The following is a 17,147-nucleotide window of genomic DNA, read 5'->3' on the forward strand; positions in this document are numbered from 1 at the left end:
ACATGTTTCTCATAAATCTACCTCTTACTTGCTACATTTCTACCAATCAGGATTTTCACAAAACCACTACCTTCATAAATACCAGAAAATACTGAAATATCACACAAAAGGCCTTAGTATCAATTTGAAAGTATCCATAGGATTCGGAATAATATTGTCTTAAATTGTTCCGTTTTCTATGAAAGTGTCTTAATCTATTTCGAGTTTTCTAAAACTGCCTTCAGTTGACACGCCATCCTTAGTGTCTCTTGTGTTTCTAGACGTTATGATTCCCCGTGTACTTAAAAGTTGCATATCCTGCAAAGCGATCACAGTGTTCCTTTGTTCTTCAAGAAAATGTTTCGTATAAGAAATCATATCTTGCATGGGAATGTCCCCTCCGAATTCTACTGGTAGGCATGAAGGGTCTATGTTCAAGTGCAGATCGTTTATGTTAGAATGAATCTGAAAAAATATTATTACTTGTTTCAATAATGATGACAAAGTCTTCATAAGAAAAGCTGGAAAAAAATATGACAACAAAGGACAAGTCTTTATTTAATGCAGCATGTGAGTATTATAATTTTTGGGTTCACTACCCTCAAGTGCAACCCGGGGCTTAATATATGCAAACACGTACAAAATACGTCGAATTTTACATTCATACATACATATGGTCACGTCCATATCCCTTGCGGGGTAGACAGAGCCAATAGTCTTGAAAATACTGAATGACCACGTTCAGCTATTTGGCTTAATGATAGAATTGAGATTCAAATAGGGACAGGTTGTTAGCCCATCGCCTAAAAAGGAATCACAAGTTTGTAAGCCTATCCTTTAGTCGCCTTTTACGACATCCATGGGAAAGAGATGGAGTGGTCCTATTCTTTTTTGTATTGGTGCCGGGAACCACACGGAAAATTTACTTGATATGTCGAATTTTGATACAAAATAAAATTTTGGTAAAATACATACTTAGCTAATAATTCTTAACAAAATAGTAGAACAGTATTGCTTACGTGAAGTCTGGCCGCCATTTTCGGAGTTGTTCTGCTTACGGCGAAATCAATTATGTATTTTACTGCAGACGGAACGTTGATCATGTGGAACTCCTTATGCCTCATGGGAAGCGATTGCTGAAACAGAAAAGATCGTAAGTTCCTACCTATTTGTAATTATGTAGGTATTAATTAACTTTGATCGTACAAGTACCGTAAAATTGATCATTTCCGAATTCAGTGCGTTCTTGGTCAGGGATAGTATGATGTTTAGATACAATGCGATACAAATATTGCCTAAAACATAAGGTCAAATAAATATATTCAGTACTTTACATTATTAAAATCAAAACAATAAGAAGTTGTGCCTCAACTGTGAGTTTTGATTTGTTAACATTACCTATGCTTTTCAAATGTTTAACTATGACAAAGTATCTTATTGCCAACATTTACCTCCAAGTTTATAACTAGCTGCGCCCGCGACTTCGTCCGCGTGGAATAGTTATTTTGGGCATCATTGAAGCCCTCAAGGATGAATAATTTTCCCCGCTTTTTTTTCACATTTTCCATTTTTTCTTCGATCTTGACGATAAGATTATATAGCCTAAAGCCTTCCTCGATAAATGATGGCCTATTCAACACAAAAAGAATTTTTCAATTCGAACCTGTAGTTCCTGAGATTAGCGCGTTCTAACAAACAAACAAACTCCTCAGCTTTATAATATTAGTATAGATCAGTTTAAATGAGCTCAATTTGAACTGATTTAAGATTCTTCAGGAATTTCCTGATAATCTGATACGTTGATATGTCAAAGTGGGCTAGCATTCCGGTAACCATACTTTTATACACTTTCCGAAACAGGATCAGAATTTACTAACAAATAATTAGGTAGGTACTTTTTCCTGGCCTATGCAACGTGCAACCGACTTCGTCCGTCCTGAATTTAATAAACATAATGCTTTACTTGCGTGCTTAGCTTAAAACTAAATCTCCACATGCCACGATCTCTACATACCTTCATCTTAGGGTATTTCTAACTTGGTTAACCTTTTAAGTGAAGGACCCCGATTTGATCAAAAAACGTTTGTTTACCTACGTCTTAATCTTTCAACGTTACTATACATCCTCTCACTTAAGATTACCTATCGGACCTTCTAGATAAAAATTTCCTCTCCTATTATCGTTCCCACTATACATATCTTAAAGACTTGAGTAAATTCATATTTTATTACCTCTCCCCATTTAATAATCCTCGCAAAGTCTGTAGGATTCCAAGAGGTGACATGGCCACTGGTGACTCCGCTGCCGTCACCCACGTGCGTGACTCCGCAGACCTGGAATGTCGGGTCTTCCAGCAGGCTCTCGTACACCACCGCATGAGCCCGGCACATGTCCCAACACGTCATCTCATTAGGCTTGAACTTACCTACAAAAGGAATTTCCTAACTTATTCCAATGAATGTATTGTTCGTTGTTGTTACCAACATCACAATTGGAAATTACACAAAACCTTCGCAAGGCCATCACAATTGTTATACATAATGAAGTACCTATTCGCAATCATGCCGTAACATAGTTAATATCAATTCTTAACTTATCATGTACACATCTCAAATTGTCAACAATTCGCTTTCAGCGCGTGTTAGTTTTCAAGTCTGTTGTAATGTTTTACTAATAAAAAAATGTTCTTACTCATGTTGTAAACGACGACCCGACGACCCTTGCTGTCCCGAACTGGCGAAATTGCCACGTACCTAAATAAATTGTGAAATATTGTTTTAAAAAGATCATAACCTCGGTACCTACGTATAAAAGAAAAAAAATGGTAAATTAGATTTTATAAACAGCGAACTACTCAATGAATATTCATTTCTATGTCTGTCACATAAAGTGCACATTATATTATTTTGTAAAACTGTCGTCGCATAGCACGAGTGCCTGAGCACTTTCTAAAATTTTGATGGCAAAGATGTTATCCATGATTGCATAATAACCTAATCACTGTCTTTCGTTTTTGTTTTGTGGTAACTATGTTTCCAACAACACAAGTCGCAACACAGTTTTTCAGTCACTACCTTACCGTTCTTACTTATATCAGTGTTGTTGTCTCCCAATATTGTGATATTTTCAGTCAGAGTAACCCCGTCAAAATTACCTGTAAGGTTAGATAACTTTTTCCACTTATCCCTGTTGGCAATTCTATCAACGGCGTTTTTCGAACTTTTTCAGAGTTCATTTTGAGGACTGTGGAAACAGTAAGATGGGGACTAGGTACCTACGTGTTACCTGTAATGCCACCACACTCTAATGAGGGTGATTATATGTATTACTGTTACTTATCACCAAGGTTCAATAAGAACCTACTCGTATACTCTAGATGTCAGTCCATCTGATGGAAATTAGGTATACTTAAAAAAAAGAGAAGATTACATACCCAGAACAAATAAGATCGTGTAGTTTTTTCTCGTGCCAGTCAAGTCTTTGACAAATTTCAGGGTAGAATTTCCTTAGGTTCAGGTACTTCAGCAGAGTTTGTTGGGCTACAGGAATACTATACTTTTTTACTCGCAGAAACCGTAGCAAGAAAATATCGTCTGGAATAAACGAAATTACCTATTGATTGATGTTATCAAAATTGATTAACTACCTATCTACATTAAGATTTATAGGTATAGCGTGTCTTGAAATATATAAATACCTTTCCACAAAAGGACAATATGTATTTCACTGTTAATTTTGGAATGGTTGGAATGGCGTTAGTGGAAGAGTATTTTGTGAAGCCTTCATTTTACCTTCAAATGGAGTACATAATCAAGTGCCTCATTCAAAATCCCAATAAATGAAAAATTTTGTTTGTTATGTCCTCAAGCTAAACTACTGTAGCAATCTTCATGAAATTGCTTCAATAAATTAAAATCGCATACATATAGTGTAGAGTACGAAATACCACATTATTGGATATTTTTATACACAAGTTCGCCTGAAAGCTACTGCACATATAAATTAGTAGATACTTCCACAACAAAAGATATCAAAAAGCTTTTTACCTTGTCGTACATTTCTGATATCGCCGTTTTTCTGTATCCAGTCCCGCATCATCTGCAGTGTCTGGTCCCTGATGGCGGGCGTCTCACGAAGTTCCTTTGCGGTCTCCGCCGTAATAGCCGCGAGATTCTGACCGTTCCTGGTGAGACGCCCTTTGTCGACCTTGTCGCTGGAGACGTTCCAGGTCGTCCCCACGGTGAAAAGAACGCTGGCAGTCGACATTTTGACTGTAACAGGTAGACCGATATTAAATTTTCTCTAGGTCTAAGCGAAGGTTGCTTTTTCGTGTATTTAGTTTTCTAGTCTGTGCCAAATATCTTTGAAACAGCCCATTAGTTTTGAGTTTATTCATAAAGATCCAAAATCAGATAGGTTCTCATTATACTAATAGTAAGGAACATATAACAGAAATATATTTTACTATGTAATAAAAAAGGAAAACAAAAAAAAACTCCCCCGTCAAGAGCTTGGTATTAAATTTAAGAAGAACTTTGTTCTCAAAATTTTGCGAATAAACTTTTTAATATAGTGTACTGAGTACAGTTAAAACTAAATATCTGAATTAGTGTCAGAACGGGGGCTGTTTCTCCGGCACAGCATTGCAAAAGAAGCTTCATGTTCATCGTCACAAAGCCACTTGGAACATGTCATTTATTACATTGCATTGAAGAATTCGTCGGCAAACATTTACAAGTAGTTCATGGTCCTGTATTGTCGTTCTATGTTACTTATTGTAATTGTTCGCAAATACAATAGAGAGAGTGGGCTGGTAGAATAAAGAATGAGATGAATAAAAATATTTAACCAAACATTTGTACTATTTCATTTTAAGATAAAAATAGTATAAAAATATAAATATATACCGAACAAATCAAACGGTTTGAGCTAGCCCCAATTAAACTCAACAATACTATATTTTATACTAAACACTTATGTATATAAGTAAAAGTTCGTTTTTTATTATGACTTGGCCTTACTGAGTGTTACTGAGTGACTGAGTACGTTTGTAATTGCCTTACCCTTATGTGGTGTAGGGGTGCACTAAGAGAGTTTTTTCATCGTATGAAAGACATCAGCGCGTCCACCAGTGTGCCATAAATAAAAAAAAACAATAACCATTTAAGATAAAGAGAAGATAAAGAGAAAGAACCACTTATTATAATTATATTATAAATTTCTATTGAGGTCTCTTCATGGGATAAGTCTTGTCATTACATAGGTCCTTACATATAAAATTGGCGTTTGATATAGGAGGAACAAAAATTTTAATATTTTTTAATATACATATACATATTTATTATATGGGTATGTTAAAAATCAGAAGAAAAAGAAAACAAATGAATGACGGTTAACTAAACACAAATACATGTATAAATAGCTGTATAAATTTGAATTTGTAATTCCCAACCAAAGGGGAGAAATTTGTGATTAAAATGGCCAGTATAAGAAAACGCCAATTTCACATATGAGAACCTAATATAAAGCCACTTCGCTTCCCGCGTCTGTCTCTATTTTTGTATGTATATATATATATATATAAGCTTAGAACTTTATAACTTCACAACCGAGTTTGATGTTGTTTTTTTTTCATAGATAAGCGTGATTCAGTAGAAATGTTTATATGTATAAATGACACCCGTACCAAGCCAGAGCGGGTCGCTAATATTGAATTAATTTATATTTTGTTTATTAAATAAAGAAATTGCACCAGATCTGACCACTTTTGAGTTATTAATGTCTTGAACGCTATGTGCAGTACTTGTGGCCTATGGAAATTTCCAGAATTTCTTTCTTTGTCTTTGACCTAGACTTAGTGAAAAGGAAAGATTTTTGTCCATAATAAGACATAATTTAGCATCAATTTAAAAACAATAATATCCAAGACGTAACTCCGTATCAGGGGTGAAAATTAATTGTAGATGTGGGTGTATTTCATGTGCTAAAAGAGGTTTTTAGACAAAATAAAATATTTTTTGGTGTAGACTATTTTATTAAAGGACACAATAATTCATACTCATTTGATTTATGGTCTATTTATGCAGTCTATCGTGCCATTTTACATATTAATTTTATTTTCCATCATAATATTGGACAGACATTCTACTTGGCAGTTGCATTTACATGTTTATTCAAGTTGTTTTGTGAACTAATATTCACAAAATCTGCAACTTTTCCTAAAGCTTGCTTAGATGCTTCGGACCAGGTGCTGGGAAGCCCGAAGGCGTTGTCTTGTATAGCTAACATTGCGAAACCAGCCATAACATCTGGACTGCAATTTTCTAATTTTCCTATAACAAGTGCCGCTTCCCTAAAAGCAGAGGGGTGTATTCTTTCTATCTCACTCCTGTTAAAGGCGCACAAAATCTGTCGAATCGCTGTCAAATCGTAATAAGTATAATCCTCGGGCTCCTTTCCAGCAAAATCTTCACGCACTCGATTCGCCAAAGCAGACAGTTGGTCAAAATTCAAATTGTAATTCAAACCGAAATTCTGTATGACATCGATGTTACTGAACGTAATGTTATAATAATCGTCAGGTTTGACCGCAGGAGTGACCCAGTGTAGTAATACAAGTATGTCGTCTGGAATGCTCGCAATCCCGCCGAAGTGGCTTATGATCGACTGCCATATAAACTCAGCTTCCGAGTTGTCTAACTGCTCCTTCCCTAAATGGGCTAAGCATTGCACAATATCTTTTGGTTGGAGCATCTGTAACTCGCGTATTGTTAGTTTCTTCTCTCGTGGCCTTTCCAAAATATCTTGACAATTCAAACTGTATGCGAGGGAAAATTGCAACAGACAAATATACAATTGAATTCTCATGGTTGTTACGTCTACACGTCTTGAGTTTTAGGGATCGAGTGAGTTTTCCAGTGACTTTATAGATAACTTCATTTATTATCCAATTAACATTTGGTCGACCTTTCTTTCAGGCTGAATAAAATACAACGTCTATATTGGAATCATGCTGGCAGCGTTTAATTATTCAGTAACCTTTCTAAATTAGGTTGTTTCACATTATAAAATGACACTAATAGTTTTGTAATTTATTTATACTCATCTAAGGACGCCGACTTTGCCGGAAGTTTAAATATAGCATACGGATATTATACATATGTATGTATTTCTTTGTTTACACACGCGTTGGGATTTTCGAGCATTTGTGATAAAGAACGGAAATAATTATTGTATTTGAATCTCAGATTTTGAATTGTTAATCCATCGCGATGTTTATTCTTTGGGAATAAGTGGTTTCAAACAAATTTAATACAAATTAAGTTAATAAGGCAATACAAAATACAATTTTAAAGTATGTACTCTTTCATTAACAAATCTTGCTTAAGCAAGGGTCTCCCTTGCTTAATAACGTTGCGGACGATTAATGCCTTGCGATGTCGTTTAAAAGCCTCGTATACTTATACGTGACGTGACGTAAGGAAGTAAATATTACGCCTAAATAGCAATTTAGGTAGCACACGTTTACAGATAAGTGATAACCGTTGGTTATGTCACGGAAAAGTCGGTCAAGAGCGTTCCAGCCGGCCGAAACTTTTTCTTTGGCGTCTTCGGAAATGAGTCAATGTGTTTCTAACTACATTTGCTTAGAAAATAGTAAAACAATTCTACTTTTGTAGAAAAAATTAGAGTATACAAGATCATCCCTTAAAAGAAATGATTACCTGTTGTTCACTCTAAGTATAATTATTTTAACCTTAGTATTACATGCCATAATTAGGTATTTTTATTTAAATTGAGCCATTAGATAAAAATCTAATGGCAGTCATATTAATTTAAAAGTATTGCAACATTTTTCATAATAGAGCCTTATCCATGTACTTGTACTTATTATACTTTTCATACCTACTTTTGTATGTGGGACGAGCGGATTACAAAAGCCTAAAAATTTGATTATAGTTACCACCTTAAAAAGGTTCATAAAAACATAATTTCTTTCGTATGTATTCGTACACCTACAGTAATTTCAAAAGGTAAAGTTTGAATCAATATTAGCTGGTCCGTTGTATTTGGCTCAGCAATGTTTGGCTATTATATAAATCGTAGGTACCTACATTGAACTATTATGAATGACATACATTAACTTAACATTGACTATTGGATGAAAGGGGGACCAGTTTTGTACATACTAAAATAAAAAAATATCTTACGTATTTTTTATGTATTTGATGCACCCTCAAATCCAAGACATGGAGAAATTTTGTAAAATGCATTTGGTTTGTAACGAAGTAGAACCACAAAATTTATTCTGTAGATGTTGTAAGAGGTGTCTAACGTTCAAACAGGAGATTTAATTTTGAGGTACACTTGAATTTCTACCAAAAACTAATTAAGAACTATATAAAACTACATATGTATGTATGTATAAAACTATTACTTAGTTTTTAAAGTTGGTCCAACAACTAATGCCCCATAAAATATAGGTACGTATAGTTCCGAATTAAATTACATTGGTACCATTACGGACGGACATGACGAAATATCCATATATACGGCTATATTTACGACCTCTGTGGCGCAGCGGTAGTACGCTTGCCTGTGACACCGCAGGTCCCGGGTTCGAATCCCGGGCCAGGGCATGATGGGAAAATAACATTTTCTGATTGGTCTGGGTCTTGGATGTTTATCTATATAAGTATTTATTGTAAAATATAGTATCGTTGAGTTAGTATCTCGTAACACAAGTCTCGAACTTACTTCGAGGCTAACTCAGTCAGTGTAATTTGTCCCGTATATATTTATTTATTTGGATATTTCGTCATAATATATCACGGCTTTCTTTAATCCTAAGGGGATCCAAAAGTATCGAAATAACTGAAAGGCCACATTCAGGTTGATACCTCTATAATGGAATAAAGATTCAGATAGTGTCAGGTTGCTAACTTAAAGAACTACATACCAGATGTCAAATATCTAGACCCAACAGTTAGGTATAAGAGTTACGGTTTTTTCACTTGGCTCTAAACCCTAAAAAGAGTAATTTTTTACAATTGAGAATGTTCTGAATTGTTTACAATTGATTACGCCATGTCGTATTTGAAGTAATAAACTGGTCTTCGGCAAATAGCGACTAACCGGTTTTATTTGAACGCGTTTGGCAAACATTCTCGTTTATTTAGATTCAAAACTGATTTCCGCCATGTAAGCCGGACTAAATACAACACACATACAATCACGTTCGTATTTCTTATAGGGTAGACAGAGCAGGATAGAATTATGGACGTAATAATAAATAGGTGAAATTGTCTCGAGACTAATAAGCCATCTACCTAGAATATTTATGACATAACATAACAGACATAACAGAATACAACGTACCTTGTACATATAATAAGACCAAAAGAAATAGGAGAAAATCCCAAACGATGTGTATCTTTACACAAAAAACAAACGGGGAAAGAGTTCACACAAGTTCCATTCGTTTCAATTAAATCAAACATTACATTTCTATTAAATCAAATATTTAACAAGCCTTGATATACTTAATTAGTAGATATCTATAACAAAAAACAATCACATCTAATCGGAATCAATATAAAAACATCTTATTCGAAACACTTTACACATTTTTACGTAATAGGTTAGGCATAACAGCATAAGATTGAGCTTGAAGATACATAATGTTCGTAAGTATATATGGGAAGATCTTAGCTACGAGTACATATATTGGGCCGAAATTATAAAATACCTACTAGCTTTCCTACGTTTCCTCTTGAAAGTCCTATCTCTGTGCCAAAACTTACAAATCTTTCTTATTTACAATATTGATATCATTATCTTCTTCTTCTTTATATATAAAATTCTCGTGTCACAATGTTTGTCTCCGTACTCCTCCGAAACGGCTTTACCGATTTTGACCAAATTTTGCATGCATATTCAGTAGGTCTGAGAATCGGCGAACATCTATTTTTCATACCCCTAAGTGTTAAGGGTTGTCCACACTTAACATTTTTTTTAACTAGGTTTACTTTATATGGCAAAACAACGTTTGCCGGGGCAGCTAGTATATTATAAATGTATAGGTTACGAAAATGAACAATGAGATGAATCTATTGTACATTAACATCGTTACTGGCAGATAGTAAATAAAGCTCAGAAAATACAGGCCACCTTCCAAACATCAATTAAGGTGAGGTGGCACAGCTATATCCCGCATCCCGCGGGGTCCCCGTACTTATATATCAATATGCCAAGTGGCCCCACAATGCCCATATTTATGCGTAGGCAAACTATTAACGCGGTTTCTATTTTCAAAGCTTTTATTATCATCATCCTAGCGTTAGCGGTTGCGTCTTCACAACTCAAAAAGGAGCTCGGGGTGCGCCTTGGACCACGTACCTGGATTGAGTAAGTCAGATTGTTCACGAAGACATTTCATCTTACCTCCGCAACGCTTGCAGTGTGAACCTAACCCATATTTGCTGACGTTTTACACTTTGAGTTTCACATTCAAGAGACCTTGTCATGCTCGGCAGCCTCTCTGGTGCCTAATTGGTTTAGGCTAATTATGTCATTAGTTCTTAAAGCGATGCTACACGATACTAGGTGAAGGTTAAATCTTCACATAACTGCATCGCCTACATTAGATAATGTAGATAAGTTTATTATGTCGCACTCCTATATCTGAATAGATCTATAGTATAAGAAAGTATAGCGTGAATCATCAACGTGACGTGTTTCTTGTAGTCCTCACTAGAAAACCTTATGGTTGGTCCTATGTCAGGTTTGGAAAAGGTGTGGTAACAATGCGAAGCGAATGCATTCTGCCTTAAGTGTTAACAAATACATTGAATGAAAAAGCAACAAAAAAAGAAATTTCACTAACATGTAGAATGTTCATTAAAACGTACCGAAATTTCGCAAAAGACTGCAACACTGGGGACGAAGGACGCGGAGGAACTACACGCACGACATGACATGCCAAATCGCATGTATAATGCGTGAAAAAATTATGACAAAACAGCGGATGCAGATTTGCACGATTCATAAATGCAAACAGCGTTTATTAGATACGACAAAGCTAAAAAGCTAATTTAAACCTTACTTCCAAAAATCTGTTGAATTTTAAAGCATGTTTTGCTATGCTTAAATGTAGTCTAATGGCGACCGTAGGTCGATGTTACGGTCGGTCAGGTGATTTTATAAACAAACAATATTTTTGCATATTATGCAAATTTTTTATGACATTATCATTTCCTTGAGCATTTAAACTTAGGTACATGGCCAATGAAGGCTATTCTCAAGATATAAGCTTAATAGGTAGAATATCCGTGGTCATTTTATAATAGGTACCGCTATATATGATAGTATTTATACATAATAATACTTTTATGACGCCCTGTTTCCTGATGTAATAAGCATCCAATTATGATATTAAACGTATCAGTCCATCTGCGTCATAACTGTATGTTTGTTCATATACAACGATAAATACTTTGCATTCAATTAAATATAAATAACTTAAACACTTATTGTGCTGATAGATGGAACATTCAAGTAGGTAATCTTCACGTGCAATCAATATTAAACAAATAGTGTTTGCCGTTCTTCGAGGTTCCGTATTTTATAATGTTTTAACAGAACTTGCGTCGATTGAAACTATCAAGTACCTAAATAATGAATTATATGGTAAGATAAGTTACCTATATTCATAAAAAAAGGAAAATAATATTTAAAAAATCGGTCTATCCGTAAAAATGGCATTGAAAATGTAGTGGAGGATAAAAATATTCACAAAATCTCTTAGTATTTACTACAAATTAGTACCTATAAGTATACTTAGTAGCTTTTTTATGCTTCAGTAAATTATTGTTTAGAAATCGATCGGAAACTGCGCATCAAGTAACATGCACGGATAAATCGAATTACCTTCGTATCAAAGCAATGGCTGTATGAAATAGTCAATAAACATTACCTATGCATCCTATACTACAATTGAATTGAAATACAATAACGTTGCCATATGAAAGCCGGTTATTATACATAATATTACAGAGCAGAGATAATAATTACATACTTTAATTAGTTATTAAGTGTACCTATCTACATAATATATTGTAAGGATTTAGGTTAATTTTACTGCCGCTTATGCTCTTTTGCTTAAGTATTTGCCTTCTGTTTCTTAATGATGCAATAAGTAGGTAGTGCTTATTTTTTATTGCTCAAAGAAGGGCAATTCTATATTCATCTATATCTCAATCAATTTTAATGGGTATATCCCATATGTATATATGCATATTCCATATATATTGAAGTCGGGTCGAAACAGAATCTTTATTTAGAAGTACGTAGAACTTACTATGGCCGCGATTCCGACAAGAATTTCGGGAATTCTTCTCTTAGTGCATTCCAAAAATATAATATACCAGAAAATGGAGCATAAGTTTGACCCAGGATACTTGTAATTATCCTTTAGTTTAAACTTTCTCAATACTATAATTATGCCATACAGCTGAACTTGGTATTTCTGTCTTTTTAGAGTGTTGGCTCTTTTTACCTCGTAACAGATAAAGACAAGATTGTAAGTATTTATGATATACCTAACTATAATTTTAAAAAAATCATCAAAAAAGCGATCCATGGTAGCGTAACAGGCATAGACACACATACTTTGCCATTTATAACATTAGTATGGAACTTCATAATTTTGGTACAGTAGATACTTTATAGTATTGAGCATGATATACATAGTAGGTACTTTATAGTATTGAGCATGATGACAGACATGGCAATAGGAGAGGGTTTTATGTCAACCCTTAAATTTAAGTGCTTTTTTATTTATTTTACTCTAAGCAATTACACGCATTATGCATGTAGGTGCCAGATGCCTGGATAAAAACATTTTAAGATCAAACCTCGAAAGGTGTGTGCCATGGCCGCATTACACACCGCTGCGGTTTGAATTTATGGATAGTTCAACCAACGATTAACGGCAAAAAAGAGGATCAAAATTTTATCTTCTTCTTGTTCAAATATATTTGAACCATTTATTCTACATATCTCTGATTTAAAAGTGAGTACAAAATCATTAAAATAATTTATAAACTATACAAATATCCGTCTTATTTTCAAGACTATAAAATGTATCTACCCCGTAGAGGTAAAATACCACGTGATATAAATCCATTTGTCGAGTTAATCGAAGTCGATTTTCTAATTTAATTAGTAATTAGCGTCACCTTCAAAAGAAATAGTACAGGTTTTTTCGCGAATTAATGAAAAGTATGCCCTTCTCCAGACTTTTAATTATATAAGTAAACGAAAAATTTCAAGTAGATTAGTAGACAGCGCGTGACGGGATAACAAACAATTGAGCTTACTTTCGCATTAATAATATTAGTTGGGATACATTTGTGTAATTGAAACGATAATAATAATTCGCACAGTCAGCGCTAAGTTAAAAATAAGATTATGTACGAAAAATAATTCTAATATTTATTAACCGTCAATAAACTTATCGAAGCCTAAGCTAAGCCCACTTAATTTAGTAAATAGGTATCTGTAATTAATGGCATACCTTGTACATATTAAAATAATGCAACCACTTTAGTAGGTACCTAACCACCTATCATCCAATTCTGCTTGGTCAAACTATTATGATCTATTGTGATAATACGAGTACCATAGTGATAGCCCACAGACCTGGCCTCCTATCTACAAATGCCCGTCACTGCCAAGGGCTTGACAATCAAAGGACAGGGTCCTTGCATAGAAGTTGTATTAATTATTTTTATTTTCATTAAATTATATTGATAATATTTTTCACTTTGAGAATAAAAGACTTAAAACTAGCTACCATGATAATCTTTCTGTTGGCGTCTGCCGGTCCGATTAATTAAAGTTCAAAAAGATCTAATAGGGTGGTAGAACTAATTTGTTGCTTTTTTAAAGTTTAATTTAGGTATCTAGTTAAATCCTAACGGTTATAATTTAGATCTAAGTATAATTTTAACTTAGTATACTTAGACTTTAGTAGACGTCAACCTCTGAAGGACAACAATTATAAGGGAGAAAATAACTTTAAACCATTCAAATAAAGAGGGTTAACACTAGGTACTCACCGATTCACGTATTCCTTCTTCAAGAGGTTTGTGGGTCTCAGGCGCACGCGACGGCGTGTAGCGATGTAATGCAGGGCCGCACGGCGCCTCTTCAACTAATATGCCAAATAGTCGTGCAATGCGTGTGTCGTACGAAACAACTTACTGAGTCACTTAGAAACTGACAAAAGAACCGAGACATAGATACCCAAGTTACGAAGTCAATATAGACGTAGCCAATTTAAAAAACCGGCCATGTTGTGCGTGTCGTGTTAATAATTTCGTACCTAATCAAATTAGGTAGGATTAAAGGTTGTACTAGTTTCCGAGATATTTGAGATGTTATGAATAAGGGGGCAACGTACATAACATCCATAAGATCATTTAATAATAAACGTCTTTAAACATGTAAACTTTAAAGTAAAAAATTGCAATTAGGCAATGCGTAATAGGTACATTGGTTTATAGTTTAAAAACTTTCAATTCCTGCTATCAAACAATTTCACTTTTGTAATTGAAAACATTTCAATGTTTATCCCCATTAAATGCGCAGCATACCTACTGTTTGTTATTCCATAAGTTCAACCATGTAACTATCTGAATACAGCTTTACCTCAATACCATTCAAGTGGTACCTAACCTAACGCCATAAACGCTCTACTGAAAATATATCCATTTGTACAATTCTAATAGATGTCCGATTAAATATCTATGTCACTTTACATATTATTCCAGTCGCCATCATAGTTGTTTTGTTTTCATACCTGAGTGATAAGAACAAGTTTTTCTCGATAAAACGCGTCGAGGAAGTTTAATCAGTGACATCTAGTGGCAATGCAATGGCACTAATGAAATTTCATACAAATTCGCTTTTTCTTGCTCGACGCGTTTGATCGAGTAAAATTAGCACTTGCCCTATAAAAGTTGCTGTGGTAGGGTAATTTTTGTACCGGAAAAGCTCGTTGGTATTGGCATCGAAAGCTGTGACCATACCTGAATCTATTTTTAATCTAAAGTAAATAATTTTATTATACTAATCTGAATAATATATTAGATATCAATAAGAATTTGACAGCACGCCATGCATATTGTATGGAAATGTATGACACCTTCCACCTTAGTTCTATTAATACATGGAAGCAAGGAATTATATTTATTTAATTTGAATCCGTAAACCGACTTTTCACTTTTGTTAATCGACGTAAGCACTACGCCAGACAGAAATGATCTTCTGGCATAGCGTAGATCTTGGATAGTCATCATCAAGTCTAATGCTGAACCTAGCCTCCCCCTCCCTCCCCACTAATTATTTCCATCTCGCTCTTTTGGAGGCGACCTGCATCCAACGTTTCCCCGTAGACTTCACCAGATAATCGGGGACCGTACTAGATAGGCTTTCCTTAAAAAAATTCTATGACCACGCACTTAAATTTAGTTTAGTTTAATTAGACCATACCATATTTACATACACTATGACCACGTTATAAGATTTGAAACGTTAGACAACACGCGAGGTATAGTGGCATTTACAAAAAAGAGAAGCCTATACCTACTTGATATAATTTAATTTAGGTTAAAAAGGATATCGATATACAAAATTTCATCAAAATCATTCCATTGGTTTAGCAGTGAAAGTGAACAAACGACCAGATACAGACTTTGCATTTTATTAATAATAGGTACTTTGAACGTAAGTCCTGCCATTTGGATTCAACGATTATTCTTACCCAATTAGATACGTACGTTCAAAACATTGTTTATCTATCTATAAATTAAAATATGCAGACGGGTAAAAGCTTACTATTAATATTTCTGCCGAGGTTGTAGATTTTATTTTGTGGTCAAAGGTTCTGCGATTTGGTTTGATATTAATCGAAATTTAAACCACATGGTAATAAAAACAAATATTTATACAAAAATATATATAATTCCGAAATATCCGAGATTTAAAAATTTAAATAAGCAAATAAAACCTAGAGAAAAGCACAAACATAGAAATCTATACTTAAATAAACATTTTTCTTCTAGGATCAATTCTACGGTATATTTTTATTTCATTAGATTATGATTTTAAGGAAACATACGTGTTTGTACTTATTTCTTTCATAAAATATATAAATAAAAATCTATCCATGCGTGTTATGTAGGTACAATCTTTATCATGTTCTATATCTACCTGCGACCAGTTTGTTCTATTTATGTAGTTCAAGAAAGATTACATTTCAAGTGTACCCCGACTTAGTACGGAAACATACTTTGCGAAGTAATAATACTAAACAACCTATCTAGTACTTGTAATTGCAAAACTTGCTGTTATTTTTTTTCATTACATGAAAAAAATGAATGAATGATTTAAGTATAATTTTATTCCGCAAATGAAAGGCTAAATAAATAGTATATATAGCATTGCCACAGTAATCTGAATAATAAAGGACTATCTGATAACTGTGGTACTTGCATCTTTACAAATTGTCTCACAGACACATCAAGCATTTCCGATTAGAAATTTTTAATCGTTGGTTTGTTATTGTGTTACTGTTACTTGCTACGTTATGTTATGAATTATGTTAGTATGAACTCTACTAATACTATTAATTATTATATGTACTTGAAATTAATACCATATCTCGAAGATATTGGGTATGTACTTCTAAGTATAATAAATACAATTTTCCACATAAAGAAACAATAACAAAAAATTATAATAACGACGAATTGACACAATATTTTAGGTACAACAGGATAATTTTCATATAAACTAACTAATCTTATACATATCTGAAGAGGGATATCTTTTACTACACATAGATATTTTTAAAGAACATTTATATAAATCATTCATATTGCATGCAAGCAATAACGAATGTGTGAATTTAAATGCTTGTTCATAAAACGGTAAATAATTACTTAAGTTTACTGATGATCTTAGGATGTCGTAAAACAAAATACTAGATGTTGTAGAATGCCGGATGGTATCACCAATTTATTAGGAACCAGGAAGTAGGTAGTGCTTCAAGAGACATATATTTGTTAAAAATCTTGCGTATATACTAATGCAATGCGTATATT

The 17,147-nt window shown here is 33.9% G+C and overlaps 2 protein-coding genes across 2 annotated transcripts; both read right to left on the reverse strand.

Moving 5' to 3' along the window:
- Positions 1-5: 5 nt before the first annotated feature.
- On the reverse strand, positions 6-14,245 carry LOC106133935 (retinaldehyde-binding protein 1). Its single transcript, XM_013333818.2, has 7 exons — positions 14,100-14,245; positions 4,026-4,250; positions 3,413-3,572; positions 2,671-2,732; positions 2,211-2,404; positions 999-1,115; positions 6-444 (listed from the first exon to the last, which is right to left on the reverse strand). Exons 2-7 carry the CDS (start codon positions 4,243-4,245, stop codon positions 190-192), a joined length of 1,008 nt encoding a protein of 335 aa, XP_013189272.2. The 5' UTR covers positions 4,246-4,250; positions 14,100-14,245; the 3' UTR covers positions 6-189.
- Positions 6,124-6,846, reverse strand: LOC132903981 (uncharacterized). Its single transcript, XM_060953797.1, has one exon. It carries the CDS (start codon positions 6,844-6,846, stop codon positions 6,124-6,126), a length of 723 nt encoding a protein of 240 aa, XP_060809780.1.
- Positions 14,246-17,147: the final 2,902 nt, after the last annotated feature.

Source organism: Amyelois transitella, chromosome Z (genome assembly GCF_032362555.1).
Source record: "Amyelois transitella isolate CPQ chromosome Z, ilAmyTran1.1, whole genome shotgun sequence".
Lineage (NCBI taxonomy): Eukaryota > Metazoa > Arthropoda > Insecta > Lepidoptera > Pyralidae > Amyelois > Amyelois transitella.